This window comes from Scyliorhinus torazame, chromosome 16, assembly GCF_047496885.1.
Source record: "Scyliorhinus torazame isolate Kashiwa2021f chromosome 16, sScyTor2.1, whole genome shotgun sequence".
In the NCBI taxonomy this organism is placed as follows: domain Eukaryota; kingdom Metazoa; phylum Chordata; class Chondrichthyes; order Carcharhiniformes; family Scyliorhinidae; genus Scyliorhinus; species Scyliorhinus torazame.
Window position 1 is genome coordinate 87,175,856 of NC_092722.1, and position 15,279 is coordinate 87,191,134.

The 15,279-nt window shown below is 56.2% G+C and overlaps 1 protein-coding gene across 1 annotated transcript in view; it reads left to right on the forward strand.

Annotated features, from left to right (window-relative positions):
- LOC140392276 (solute carrier family 25 member 36-A-like) overlaps positions 1–15,279 on the forward strand; it is a 118,033-nt gene that overhangs the window by 57,134 nt on the left and 45,620 nt on the right. The window contains exon 3 of the mRNA XM_072477593.1: positions 9,952–10,029. Coding sequence (XP_072333694.1) covers positions 9,952–10,029 — 78 coding nt within the window. The remainder of the gene's footprint in view (positions 1–9,951; positions 10,030–15,279) is intronic.

Here is a 15,279-nt window from a genome sequence, read left to right on the forward strand (position 1 = left end):
ACCAAGAAGGGGGGAAGAGAGAGAGACGGAGAGGGTGGGGGAGAGAGAGAGACCGAGAGGGCAGGGGATGAGCGAGAGAGGGTGGGGGGGAGCGAGAGAGAGAAAGACCGAGAGGGTGGGATGAGAGAGAGAGAGAAAGACCGAGAGGGTGCGATGAGAGAGAGAGAGACCGAGAGGGCGGGGATGAGAGAACGAGAGAGAGACCGAGCGGGTGGGGGGAGAGAGTGAGAGAGAGAGAGGGTGGGTGATGAGAGAGATACCGAGAGGCTGGGTGGATGGAGGAGAGTGAGAGAGAGAGAGAGAGGGTGGGGGTGGGGGTGGGGGTGGGGGGAAGAGAGAGAGAGAGAGAGAGAGGGTGGGGGTGGGGGGAAGAGAGAGAGAGAGAGAGAGGGTGGGGGGGGGAGAGAGAGAGAGTGGGGGGTGGGGGGGGAAGAGAGAGAGGGAGGGGGGGAAGAGAGAGAGGGAGGGTGGGGGGGAGAGAGAGAGAGAGGGGGTGGGGTGTGGGGGGAGAGAGAGAGAGGGGGTGGGGGAGAGAGAGAGAGCGAGAGGAGAGAGAGAGAGCGGGTGGGAGGGTGGGGGAGAGAGAGAGAGAGCGGGTGGGGGGGAGCGAGAGAGGGAGACCGAGAGGGTTGGTGGAGAGAGAGAGACCGAGAGGGTGGGGTGAGAGAGAGGGAGACCGAGAAGGTGGGCGGAGAGAGAGAGAGACCGAGAGGGTGGGGGATGAGAAAGAGAGAGAGTCCGAGGGGAGGGAGAGAGACCGAGAGGGTGGGGGGGAGAGGGAGAGAGAGAGTGAGGGGGTGGGGGATGAGAGAGAGGGAGAGAGAGACCAAGAGGGTGGGTGGATGGGGGAGGGAGACCGAGAATGTGGGAGGAGAGAGAGAGGTTGGGGGGAGAGAGAGAGAGAGAGAGAGACCGAGAGGGTGGGTGGAGAGAGAGAGAGAGAGACCGAGAGGGTGGGTGGAGAGAGAGACCGAGAGGGTGGGGGGAAAGGGAGAGAGAGACCAAGAGGGTGGGGGGAAAGAAAGAGAGAGAGAGACCGAGATGGTGGGGTGAGAGAGTGAGAGACCGAGAGGGCGGGGTGAGAGAGTGAGAGAGAGAGAGTGTGGTGAATGTATTATGCCAATAATCCACCATTGTATTTGTATTTGTGCTGTTGCCCTTGTATTTGTATCTGTGCTATGCTGTTGCCCTTGTGGGCTCCTCCTATGGCATTATCCATAGGGGAACATGTTGGGGCCTGTATGGGCTCCGCCCATGGCTCCTCCTCTTGAAGGGAGGTATAAAGGGTCGGCCTGTAGGTGGTTCTCAGTATTGGATGAGTCGCAGGCAGGCACTGTTCTAAGTTGATTAAAGCCACAGTTTACTTCTACTCCCGTCTTGAGTGAATTGATGGTCGCATCAATTTAATCAACTTAAACGCAACTATGGAATCGGCCCTCAAACCTGACCGACTGGAACTCGATCCGCAGGCCGCGGAGGCGAAATAAATTTTTTTGCACTGGCTCCGCTGCTTCAAGGCCTATCTCGCAGCCTCCTCCACGCCTTCCGTCACCGACGAACAGAAGCTGAGCCTCCTCCACGCACGGGTGAGCCATCGAATCTCTGTTCAACTCAACGAGGCCTCCTCCTACGCAGACGCCCTCGCAATGCTCGAACTCCTCTATGAATGGCCCGTGAACGAGGTCTACGCGCGACACATCCTCACCACACGCTGCCAGCGCCCCGAGGAATCGCTAGAAGACTACCTACGCGACCTCAAAGCCATCGCACGCAGCTGTAACTACCAGGCCGGTACGGCCACTCAACATATGGAACTCGCCGTCCGAGACGTCTATGTGGCAGGAGTCCGGTCCATCTCCGTGAGACAGCGCCTACTCGAAAAGGGGGCCCTGGACCTGGATCAGACGTAAAGTTAGCCTCCTCTCTGGAAGTAGCGTTCCAGAGACTTAACGCGTTCCCGGCTGTCCACGCGACCCCCTCGTGGACCCCCGACCAAAGACTACCCCAGGCCTGTGCCGCGGGGCCCGCCCGCCCACCATGGGGGGGCTACCCTGCAATTTCTGCGGCCAGTCCCAACACCCCTGGCAGCACTGCCCGGCTCGCAACGCGAACTGCAGCAGCTGCGGGAGAAAAGGACATTTCGCCAAAGTTTGCCTGGCCAGGTCCAAGAACTCTAACTCACAGGCCCGACCCTCCGACTCACAGGCCCGCAGACCCCGCAGTGTGGCAGTGTGTCTGCCGACTCCGCCCCCTGTAGACGCGACATCAGCCTCGTGCTATCCGTGGGGGCAGCCATCTTCCAGCCCTCACAGCACGTGCGACTCACGTGTGCCGCCATCTTGGCCATCCTCCCCCACGCGGCCGGCCACGTGCGATCCATGGGGGCCGCCATCTTGGACGCCATCTTCCTCACCGCCCGCCACGCTCGACCAACGGGGGGCCGCCATCTTGGCCGCCATCTGCTACACCGCTCGACGCTTACGATCAACAAGGGCAGCCATCGCGGAACTGCCGCAGCACCTCCGACCACGCCGGCTACTCGCAACTCAGCGCGGTCACCCTGGACCAGTCGCTACCCAAGCACCTCCAGTGCTCCATGATGACCGTCCGGGTAAACGGGCACGAGATGCCTTGTCTTTTCGACTCCATTTCCTGCAACTCCCCCTCCCCCACTGCCCCAATGCCCTGAAGAGGTGCCTCGGGTTCTTTTCATACTATGCCCAGTGGGTCCCCAACTATGCGGACAAAAGCCCGCCCACTAATCAAGGCCACCATCTTCCCAGTGGCAACTGAGGCCTGCCAGGCCTTCAGCTGCATCAAGGCGGACATCGCCAAAGCCGCGATGCACGCGGTGGACAAGTCCGCCCCCTTCCAGGTGGAGAGCGACGCACCCTCAATCAAGCAGGCAGACCGTTAGCGTTTTTTTCGCGCACCCTCACCACCTCCGAAATTCGGCACTCCTCATTCGAAAAGGAGGCCCAAGCCATCGTGGAAGCCGTGCGGCACTGGAGGCACTACCTCGCTGGTAGGAGGTTTACCCTCGTCACCGACCAACGCTCGGTAGCCTTCATGTTTGATAATACGCAGCGGGGCAAAATCAAGAACGATAAGATCTTGAGGTGGAGGATCGAACTCTCCACCTATAATTACGATATAGTATATCGTCCTGGGAAGCTCAACAAGCCCCCAGATGCCCTGTCCCGCGGCACATGCGCCAGCGCGCAAGATGACTGACTACGGGCTATCCACGATGACCTCTGCCACCCGGGGGTCACCCGGCTTATCCACTACATCAAGGCTGGCAACCTGCCCTACTCCACCGAGGAGGTCAGAGCTATGACCAGGGACTACCAGATCTGTGCGGAGTGTAAGCCGCACTTCTATCGACCAGATAAGGCTTCCCGGCCCTTTGAGCGCCCTCAGTATCGATTTCAAAGGGCCCCTCCCCCAATAACCGCAATATATATTTCCTCAACATTATTGATGAGTTCTCCTGCTTCCCCTTTGCAATCCCTTGCCCCGACATGACCACGTCCACCGTCATTAAAGCCCCTACATACTGTCTGAACCCTGTTTGGGTTCCCCAATTATGTCCACAGTGACCGGGGCTCGTCGTTCATGAGTGATGAACTGCGTCAGTACCTGCTCAGTAAGGGCATCGTCTCGAGCAGGACTACCAGTTCCAACCCCAGGGGAAACGGGCAGGTTGGAGAGGGAGAACCCGACGGTCTGGAAGAACAGTCATACTGACCCTGCGGTCCAGGAATCTCCCAGTTTCTCACTGGCAGGAGGTCCTCCCCGAGGCGCTCCACTCTATTAGGTCCCTACTTTGCACGGCCACGGCCCCTCATGACCGCCTATTTGTTTTCCCGAGGAGATCCACCTCGGGCCTCGCTTCCGTCCTGGCTGAAGACACCGGGGCCAGTCCTACTCAGAAACACGTCAGGAGCCATAAGTCCGATCCTCTGGTAGAGAGGGTCCAGCTCCTACACTCCAACCCCCAGTACGCATATATCGAACACCCCGATGGCCGACAGGATACGATCTCCCTCCGGGACCTGGCGCCCCGCCGGTTCCACACACCACCGCCCCCCCCACCATATCCCGCCCAACCTACCATGACCAGCGCCCCGCTCCTATATGGCTCCCGCCCCCCCACCCCCCCCCCCCCCCCCCCCCCCCCCCCCACCCACCCCCGGCTGTCCGCCATCCCCCTTCACCAATCCACAGGAATGAAGCTCCAGAAGAGACGCTCCCGGAGTCCACGTCTGTACCCACACCGGCGCCCTCACTACCGATTGCCAGCACGGACGAGCTCGACACCCGGGCCAGCAACAACGCCAGAGCTTCGGCGATCACAGCGCACAATCCGTGCGCTGGACCGGCTGAACTTATGAACCCGTCACCCCCGCCGGCCTTCATTTTTTTAACAGAGGGTGAATGTGGTGAATATATTATGCCAATAATCCACCATTGTATTTGTATTTGTGCATGTTGCCCTTGTATTTGTATCTGTGCTATGCTGTTGCCCTTGTGGGCTCCTCCTATGGCATTATCCATAGGGGAACATGTTGGGGCCTGTATGGGCTCCGCCCATGGCTCCTCCCCTTAAAAGGAGGTATAAGAGCAGTCGACCTGTAGGTGGTTCTCCGTATTGGATCAGTCGCAGGCAGGCACTGTTCTAAGTTGATTAAAGCCACAGTTTACATCTACTCTTGTCTCGAGTGAATTGATGGTCGCATCAGAGAGAGAGACCGAGAGGGTGAGAGGAGAGAGAGAGCGAGAGACTGAGAGGGTGGGGTGGAGCGAGAGAGAGACCGAGAGGGTGAGATGAGAGAGAGACCGAGAGGGTGAGGAGAGAGACCGAGAGGGTGAGGAGAGAGAGAGCGAGACCGAGAGGATGGGTGGAGAGAGAGAGAGAGTGACCGAGACGGTGAGGAGAGAGACCGAGAGGGTGAGGAGAGAGAGAGCGAGACCGAGAGGATGGGTGGAGAGAGAGAGAGTGACTGAGAGGGTGGGGTGAGGGAGAGAGAGAGACTGTGAGGGTGGGAGGCGAGAGAGCGAGAGTGACCAAGGGGGTGGGTGGAGAGAGCGAGAGAGAGAGACCAAGAGTGTGGAGAGAGAGAGAGTGAGTGACCGAGCGGGTGGGTGGAGAGAGATGAGAGTGACTGAGAGGGTGGGCGGCGAGGAGAGAGTGACCGAGAGGGTAGGTGGAGAGAGAGAGACCAAGAGGGTGGGTGGAGAGAGATAGAGAGAGAGACCGAGAGGGTGGGCGGAGAGAGTGAGAGAGAGACCGAGAGGGTGGGTGGAGAGAGTGAGAGAGAGACCGAGGGAGGGTGGAGAGAGAGAGACGGAGAGGGTGGGTGGAGAGAGAGAGAGACAGAGAGGTGGGTGGAGAGAGAGAGACAGAGACGGTGGGTGGAGAGAGAGGGAGAGACCGAGAGGGTGGAAGGAGAGACCGAGAGGGTGGAAGGAGAGAGAGAGAGCGAGAGGGTGGGAGGAGAGAGAGAGAGAGAGAAAAGCTGAGAGGATTGCGTGAGAGAGAGAGACCGGGGGGGGGGGGAGTCTGAGAGGGTGGGGGGGAGAGAGAGAAAGAGAGACCGAGACGGTCGGGGAAGAGAGAGAGGGGGACCGTGGGGGGAGGGGAGAGAGAAAGAGACCGAGTGGAGGGGGGGGGAGAGAAAGAGGGTGGGGAGACAGAGAGACCAAGGTGAGGTTGAGGGGGGGGGGGAGAAAGAGAGACTGAGAGGGTGGGAGAAAGAGCAGAGAGAGAGACGGAGACGGTCGGGGAAGAGAGAGAGAGAGAGGGACGGAGGGGAGGGGGGGTGGGGGGGCGAAGGGAGAGAGAGAGACCCAGGGGAGGGTGGGGGAGAAAGAGAGACCCGAGGGGAGGGTGAGGGGCAGAGAGAGAGTGAGACCGAGGGGGAGAGTGAGACCGAGGGGAGGGTGAGGGGGGGGAGAGAGAAAGAGACCGAGGGAGTGAGAGAGGGTCACCGAGATGAGTGGGGGGGGGGGGGGGTGGCTGTGGAGAGACTGAGATCGGGAGGGGAGAGAGCGGGGAAGAAGCTGTTTTTGAGTCTGTTCGTGTGTTTTCTCAGACTTTTGTACCTCCTGCCCGATGGAAGAGATTGGAAGAGAGAATAACCTGAGTGCGATGGTTCTTTGATTATGCTGTGGTCTATGGGTCAGAAAAGTCGAGAGTCCAGTTGCAGAAGGAGGTTTTAGAGTTTTGATATGAGCTTGGCTGGATTATGGTGTTGAAAGCGGAGGTGTAGTCAATAAATAGGAGTCTGACGTGGGAGTCCTTGTTGTCGAGATGCTCCAGAGATGAGTGTAGGGCCAGGAGATTGGTCTGCTGTGGACCGGGTTGCGGCGGTATGCGAATTGCAGTGGATCAAGGCATTCTGGGAGTATGGAGTTGATGCGCTTCATGACCAACCTCTCGAAGCACTTCATTATGATCGATGTCAAGGCCACCGGACAATAGTCAATTGAAGCACGTTGCCTGGTTCTTCTTTGGCAGCGGTATGATGGTGGTCTTCTTGAAGTAGGTGGGGACCTCAGAACGGAGTAGGGAGAGGTCGAAGATATCCGTGAATACATCGGCTAGCTGGTCCGCGCAGGCTCCGAGTGCACGACCAGGGACCCCGTCCGGACCCATTTGCCGTCCGAGGGTTCACTTTCAAGAAGGCCGATCTGAACTTCGGAAGCTGTGACGGTGGGTATGGGTATGTACTGGGCAGTTGACAGCGGTTTGATGGTTTCCTGCTCGAAACGAGCATAGAATGCATTGAGTTCATCGGGGAAGGGTGCGCTGCTGCGGAGATTCTGCTCAGCTTCGCTTTGTAGCCCATTATATTGTTAAGCCTTGCCACAACGACGAGAGGCTGTAACTCTAGTCTGTGACTCTAGCTTGGTCTGATATTGTCTCTTGGCATCCCTGATGACTTTTCAGAGGTTGTACCTGGATTTCTTGTATAGGTCAGGGTCACCTGACTTGAAACGTCTCAAATCTGGCCTTTCGTAGGGAGTCAAATCTCGCGATTGAGCCATGGTTTACGGTTGAGGAACGTACATACTGCTTTCTTTGGCACGCAGTCGTCCACACATTGCTGATGAAGTCTGTGACAATGGTGGGATCTTGTTTAGGTTGGTCGCTGAGTTCTTGAATTATGGACCAGTCCACTGTCTCCAAGCAGTCAGTAGGAGCTCTTCTGTTGCCTCGGACCAGCACTGCACGACCTTCTTAACCCGGATTCTCCTGCTTAAGTTTCTGTTTGTATGTCGCGAGAAGGAGCACCGTCTTATGGTCTGATTTTCCAAAGTGCGGTCGGGGGATGGAACGGTAGGCGCCCTTGATTTTTGTGTAGCAGTGGTCAAGAGTGTTGTGGCCCTGGTGGGACAGGAGATGTTGTTGGTGGAATTTTGGCAGTACACTCCTGAGGTTGGCCTTGTTGAAGTGCCCCACCACGATGAACAAGGCCTCTGGGTGTTCTGTTTCATTGTTATTTATAACTGTGTACAATTCGGCCAGCGCCTCATCGCTTCTGCCTGAGGTGGGATGTTGACTGCTGTGAACTCGCATGGAAGGTAGTTTGGGTGGCACTTCACGGTCAGGTATTCCAGGTCATGGACCATAAGTCGCCAGGGTCACCACTCCGAGCACCAGGAGGAGTTGATGAGTCAAACCACTCTACTTTTCGCTTTGCCTGATGACGCGGTGCGGTCTAGTCGATGAATTGAGAAGCCTTCAGATTGTATGGCACAGTCCAGTGAGGCAGGGGTGAGCCATATCTCTGTGAAACAGAGCACACAGCAGTCCCTCACTTCCCTCTGAAAGGCAAGTCTAGCGTTAAATTTGTCCAGCTTGTTTTCGATCGCTTGGACGTTTGCCAGGAGTATGCTGGGGAGAGGAGTCTTGAAACCGCGAGGCTTTAGTCTCACCTGCAAACCGCCGTGTTTCCCTCGATCGGCGGCTTCCTCGATTGGTGGCTGCGGCTGGATTGTCCCGTGATCTGATGAGAGAAGTCCGACCTTGTGGAAGGTAGGTTGTTGCGTCTAGCAGAGTCCCAGGTGCTGGTTTCGTTTTTGTGGTCACTTCTGGCAGTAACCCGGGCGCTGGTTGTGATTTTGGGGTTGCCAGGGGAGCATGTTGCCGTTCCGGTCGGGCCACGGCATTCTGTGAAGATGGGTCTACCTTGTGGCACGTCAATGGGCGCGATTCTCCACTCCCACGCCGGTTGGGAGAATCGCCTGGGCCGCCAGAATTTCCGGGGACGCCGATCCGACGCCCTCCCGCGATTCTCCCAAGCGGCGGGGAACGACCCGATCGAGTTTCGCGGGCCGCAGGCTGCAGAATCGCCGGAGACACCCAAAATGGCGATTCTCCGCCACCCCCGCGATTCTGAGGCCCGGATGGGCCGAGCGGCCAGGCCAAAACAGCAGGTTCCCCCCGGCGCCGTCCACAACTGGTCGCTGCAGTCGTGGGCGGTGCGTGAACGCTGGGGGGGGGGTGCGAGGGGGGAATCCTGCACCGGGCTTCACCTGCAATGTGGGGTGGCCCGTGATCGGTGCCCACCGATCGTCGGGCCTTCCTCTCTGAAGGAGGACCTCCTTCCTTCCGCGGCCCCGCAAGATCCGTCCCCCATCTTCTTGCGGGGTGGATTTGGACAGGACGGCAACCACGCATGCGCGGGCGACGTCTGTTATGCGGTGCCGGCCGCGTCATCTATGCGGCGCTGCTTTTACGCGGGCGACAAGGCCTGGCGCGGGTAGATGACGTGGCCCCGATACTGGCCCATTGTCAGGGCCTGAATCGGTCGGGACCGAGGCAGTTCCGCGCCGTCGTGAACCTCGACAGCGTTCACGACGGCACGGCCACTTCGGCGTGGGAGTGGAGAATCGCACCCAAAGTTCCTCGCTCGGGGTCTCCGCTGTTTTGGGGGTCTTTAATCCGGGTTTGGGTCGCAGGCAAGGGCTTCCTGGGTCAGGTTGGGCCAGGTCCCGTATTCTGCTCCAGCATTGGTGGTCTGGTTGGGCGGTCCTGGAGTCGGGCCTTGGAGTAGGTCTGGTCGAGCCTCCACGAGATTCTTCCTTCCATCCTCATGTAAGTCGGGTTGCTGGGTGGGCCTTGTCGGGATGGGCAGGGTCTTGTGGTCGGGGATTGGGTCGGGTGCTCCGTCGGCTGGATCGGGCGGTCCGGGGGCAGTCTTCGGTTCCCAGGCTGGGTCGGATGCTCCGAAGTCTGGGTCGGGTCCAAATCGAGGTCAGGGTCGGACTTCCGGTTTGGGCCTTTTCAACTTCCAGGTCAGGCAGGAGCCCTGCTGGGTCGGGTCATCAGGTCAATTCCATGGGCTTCTGAAGATCTTCAAACCTGCAAGAGAACATAAAAGAAAGAAGTTAGTGATAGTGTTAGTGTTAATTACGTTTTAAGAGGTTAGTGCAGTTAGAGGAGATGTAAGAAGAGGGTCTGTGTGAGAGAGCTCGCAGAGAATCGCATGCTCCGACGCCATCCTGAAAAGGGAAAAGAGGCAGGGAGAGTTCGGGAGGTACTTCTAGAGCTTTGGTCTCCAATGGTGGAGCAATGGGAATCGGGGGATGCCCGAGAGGCTGGAAATAGAGGAGTGCAGCGATCTCAGAGAGTTGTAGGGGCTGGAGGAGGTCACAGAGATAGGGAGGGCTGTAGAGATTGGAGGATGTTACAGAGATAGGGGTGTTGTAGGAACTGAAAGCGATTGCAGCAATAGAAGGGGGGTGCTAGAAGGATTTGAAAATGAGGATGTTGAATTTTAAAATGGCGGCATTGCCGGTCTGGGAGCCAGTACGGGTTAGCTAGTACGGAGAGGGAGGGGAGGTGCAGCAAGTTAGGACACAGGCCCAGGGGAGGGCAGAGTTTTGGAGGTGAGAGAAACAATGCTAATTTGTTGTGTTTAAACTTCCTCTTTGCCACAGGAACATTTTGGAAAAAGAAGGTGTACGATCACTGTTCCGAGGACTTGGGCCGAACCTAGTGGGAGTCGCGCCTACCAGGTGACCACATTGGACCATCTGACATGGAGGGAGGGAGAATTGGGCAGTTTTGAGGGAGCGCCACACTGTCGGAGGGTCAGTACTGAGGGAGCACTTCACTGTGGGAGTGTCAGTTCTGAGGGAGCGCCGCACTGTCGGAGGATCGGTACTGAGGGAGCGCCGCACTGTGGGAGGGTCAGTTCTGAGGGAGCGCCGCACTGTCGGAGGGTCAGTTTTGAGAGAGCACCGCACTGTCGGAGGGTCCTAATGTTACTCAACAGCTGTCGTCCCAGGCTGTCTGATTCTCCGAGGAAAACTCCGGCACACACCCCACCAATGCCTCGCCAAAACCTTCGACAGCACCTTCACATCCATATTCAACAAGGAAATGGGCCTATAAGACCCACACTCCATTGGGTCCTTATCCTTCTTTGGGCTGTGGCCAGAAAATCCCCCCACCCCCCGTGCTCACAAATCGCTAGGAGATGGGGTGTCAGCACAGCCGAGAACTGTTTATAATATTCCATCAGAAAATCATTCGGCCCCGGTGCCTTCCCCGATGGCATTAGCTCAATACACGGCATTACCACCTGCAGTCCCAGTGGTGCCTCCAGTCCCCTGTCCCTTTCCCTCCTCCTCCACCGGGAATGCCAACCCACCTGGAAAGTGCTCTATCTCCGTGTCTGCCACCCAGATCACAGATGCATATAACTCGATAAAATGCCTCAAATGGTCCACCCCGTCTGATCCTTTACGCATGTTGTGTTTCCTGCAGGAAGACCACGACTGCCTTTAAGCTCTTCAAATGGACAAACACCCGGGATCTTTGAACTGGACCGTTCGGCCCCCGCATCTTCCATTTTGTAAAATAAATTGAGAGTACCCAATTTATTTTTCCAATTTGGGGCAATTTTGCGTGGCCAATCCACCATCCCTGCACATCTTTGGGCGGTAGGGGTGAGACCCACGCAGACACGTGGAGAATGTGCAAGCTCCACACGGACAATGTCCCGAGGCCGGGATCGAACCCGGGCCCTTGGCGCCATGAGGTAGCAGTGCTAGCCACTGCGCCGCCGTGCCCCCCGAATTTGGAATATCCCATTTTGTTTTCCCCAATTGAGGGACAATTTAGCGTGGCCAATCCACCTATGAGGCACACCTTTGGGTTGTGAGGGTTGTCGAAAACTTTGACCTCCGAGTAAGACATTACTTTGAAAATGTAACAGGTACCAACACAGTTAAGTTTATTAAGTTTTACTTGCACAAGGAGAGAGACCACTACAATCAAAGGTCGTAGACAAGCACACTCTGACAGACAAAAGGGAAGTACAGATCTTTATATAGTAAAAAAAAACATCGCCCCACAGGTAGTGACATCACTAATTTCTGAGCCTTTCTGTTGGCTTAGACAAAGACAAACGTATAATTTCAATACAAAGGAGAGGTGATCAGATGACGTTAATGCATTCTGCGCTAATTCTACAGAGATAGGTATATTAGCAATACAAAAGCTGAGGCGATCAATTGACGTCATCGCGCTCCGTGATACTGCTATCGACAAAAAGTGAGAGTGTCACAATACAAAGGGGAGGGTGATCTCGTCAGGAAACTGATCAGTTTCCAGACAGTGTAATCAACTTACAAGGAGCCACTTGTCTGCTGACTGAATTAATGAGGTAAGCTGCAGCAATTTCTTTAGGACACTTTAAATCTTTATGTCAGATATCCCACCATGCTCTAGTTGGTCATTTTATGTTTGCACAGGGTGAGGCCCACGCAGACTTGGGTGAATGTGCAAACTCCACACAGACAGTGACCCGGGGGCCAAGACCCCGCATGTTCCATGTCACTATCCTCAAAGGGGGTCTCTGGAACCCCCCGCTATTCGGGTCCGCCATCCCAATCTAGCTTGAAAATTCCACTAACTCCAGGCCCACCCAAAATGGCTGCCCCCTCCGTTCCCACGTCTCCCCACATCTGCCCCTTCGTCTTATCTCCTACCATCCCCCAATCCTGCCTAAGTGCACCGCCCCCCAACTCATTTGCCACCCCCTGCAGCCCCCACCCCCACGCTGCTTCCACCTCCGAGAAGACTAACTTGACCTTTTCCAAGTGCACCCATCCCCGCCTTTGTAAACTCCGAGTCCCGCCAGCCCAACAAAATCCGTCTCCAGGCAATCATGGGAAGCAAAAGGTCAAGACATCGGCCTCTTTCCACAACTGGACTCCCAGATCTTCCGACACTCCAAATGGTGCTACCTCCGGACTTGGCGCCACCCTTACACCCAGAGTCTCGGACAGGACATCCGAGAACCACTGCCAGAACCCCCTCAGCTTTGAACATGCCCCTTGCTCACCATCTTAACTATCCTCCACCCCTGCAAAGAATCGGCTCATCCTCACAACCGTCATGTGGGCCCTATGCACCACCTTCAGTTGGATGAAGCTTAACCTCGTGCATGACGAGGACACTTTCACCCTCTGAAGGGCTTCCTTCCACAGCCCGGCCCTCACCTCCCCACGCAACCCCTCCTCCCATTTGCGCTTGATCTCCTCCACCGGAGCGCCCTCCCTCTCCAACAGCTCGCCATAAACATCTGTCACTCTCCCCTCCTCAATGTCACCCTCGGACAACAGCTTATCTTGCAGCACTGGAGGCGGTGGCCCCGGGAAGGACAGAACCTCCCTCCTCACAAAATCTCTCACCTGCAGGTATCTGAAACCATTCCCTTTAGGCAACTCATATACATTTTCTCCAACTCTTCCAAGCCTGAAAGCCTGTCCCCTACAAACAGTACCCTGAAGTACTCTCTCCCCAACTGCCCCCCTCTCCCCCCCAGACCCTCGCATCCTGCCCCGCCGATACAAACCTATGGTTATCGCATTTCAGCACCAGCAGAGACATGCCCTCCGACCCAAAATGGTGGGTGCACTGGTTCTAAACTGGCAATGCTGAAACCACCACCGGGCTCACGGGATACTGGACCAGTGAAAACCTCAAACCCGTCCCCTACACTACGCAGCTGCCATCCGCCCACAAACCAATCCCTCCTTCACAGCCCATTTCCTAACCATTGCGATATTCGCTGCCCAGTTAAACTCGGCGACGCCAGCCCCCACCACCCCCTGGTCCTCTCCAAAAACACCCTCCTGACCTGCAGGGTTTTCCCCGCCCCCACAAACCCCCGAATCAGTGTTTTCAAACTTTTTTTCTGGGGACCCATTTTTACCAACCGGCCAACCTTCGGGACCCAAACCGGCCGACCTTCGCGACCCACTCCGGCCGACCTTCGCGACCCACTCCGGCCGACCTTCGCGACCCACTCCGGCCGACCTTCGCAACCCATGCTGGCCGACCTTTGCAGCCCACGCCGGCCGACCTGCGTGACCCACCATTTTCTGTTTCCTTGTTTGTTGCTGATAAAAATGGAGGAAATGGTTTTGGGTCCCTTTGGCCCCAATGGTTCCTTTGTCCCTTTGGCCCCCCGAACTTGGAAAAAAAAGGTCTGCGACCATATAAAAAAAAATGTGGCAGCACTGCTCATGGTGCCCGATCATTGGTGCACATGCGCATAGTTTTGCACATGCGCACCGATGTCCGTGCTCGCATGCGCAGTACGGCCGCATTTTCTATCTCTTCCTGGCCATTTTGAAGGCTGCTCGCAGCCGGCATTATTAAAAGCCGGTTGCTCCGGCTGTTGCGCGTGGATTTGCGAGCTCGGGAGCGCCGCGAAGGACAGCTCCGTGACCCTCCCGACACCCGCCCGTGACCCACCCGCGAGTTGCGCCCCTGTGTTTGACAATGCCTGCCCCAAATTATCCCATTCACCTTCCTAAAATAGGACTTGGGAACAAAGATGGGAAGGTTCTGGAACACGCCAGTGACAGCGGCAACAGATCCCACCTCTTAAAATCCACCTTCATTCCCTTCACCAGTTGCGCAACTTTCAATTTACGCAGCTGTGCCCAGCTCCACGCCAATCCCGAGATACTGAAAACTTGCTCTCTCCACCCAGAATGGCAACCATTACCTCCCCACCCCCCGAAACTCCCTCCTCCTAGCATCCCCCTATTTTATTCCCGTTAACTAGCCCAATCAGCTAGCATGGTGGCCCCCGCTCTAGGGCCCGACTACCCCAATTTGCCTCTTCTACCCCTGTCCAAACATACAAGGAAAAACATAAGGCCTTCTCCACTCGTTGTAACCTGCACCAGTCCACCTACCCTATGTGCCCACATTTTACACAAAGTTCCACTCCAATGTTCAATGTCCTCGCACTTATCTCAGTCCATAGTCTCTCATAAAGTCCTTTGTCTCCTCCGGTGAGTCAAAGTAAAACTCTTGCTTCTGGTGCGTTATGCACAAGCGAGCAGGGTACAGAACCCCAAACTTCACCCCTTATAGAGGGCTGCCTTGATACGGTTATACTCGGTCCTCCGCTTGGCCAACTCTGGTCCCTGGTCCTGATAGATCCGCAGCTCGCTCTCCTCCTCAGGGCATTTCTTGGTCTGTCTCGCCCATCTCAAGATCTTCTTGTCAAGGAAATGATGCAGCCTCACCACCATCGCCTTCGTTGGCACCCCCACCTGCGTCCTACTCCTCAGTGCCATGTGTGCTTAATCCACCATGAGAGGCCGGTCAAAGTCCATAGTCATGGAGAGGGATAGGAACACACAGTATGGGAAATTATACTGCTATTTATTAGACAGGAGCTGAGGAGCATAAAGTGGGAACAATTATACTCGGGGAAATGCACAACAGTAATGTGGGGATTGTTTAAGGAGCACTTGCTGCGAGTGCTGAATAATTTTGTCCCACTGAGACGAGGAAGGAATGGTAAGGTGAAGGAGCCTTGGATGACAAGAGAAGTGGAGCTTCCAGTCAAGAGGAAGAAGGAAGCTTACGTAAGGTTGAGGAAGCAAGGATCTGACTTGGCTCTAGCGGGTTACAAGGTAGCCAGGAAAGAACTCAAAAATGGACTGAGGAGAGCTAGAAGAGGGCATGAAAAAGCCCTGGTGGGAAGGATTAGGGAAAACCCCAAGGCGTTCTACACTTATGTGAGAAATAAGAGGATGATCAGAGTAAGAGTAGGACCGATCAGGGATAGTGGAGGGAACTTATGCCTAGAGTCTGAGGAGATGGGGGAGGCCCTAAATGAATACTTTGCTTCAGTATTCACCAGAGAGAGAGGGACTTTGTTGCCCATGAGAACAGTGTGAACCAGGTTAATAGACACAAACAGGTTGATATTAAGGAGGAGGATGTGCCAG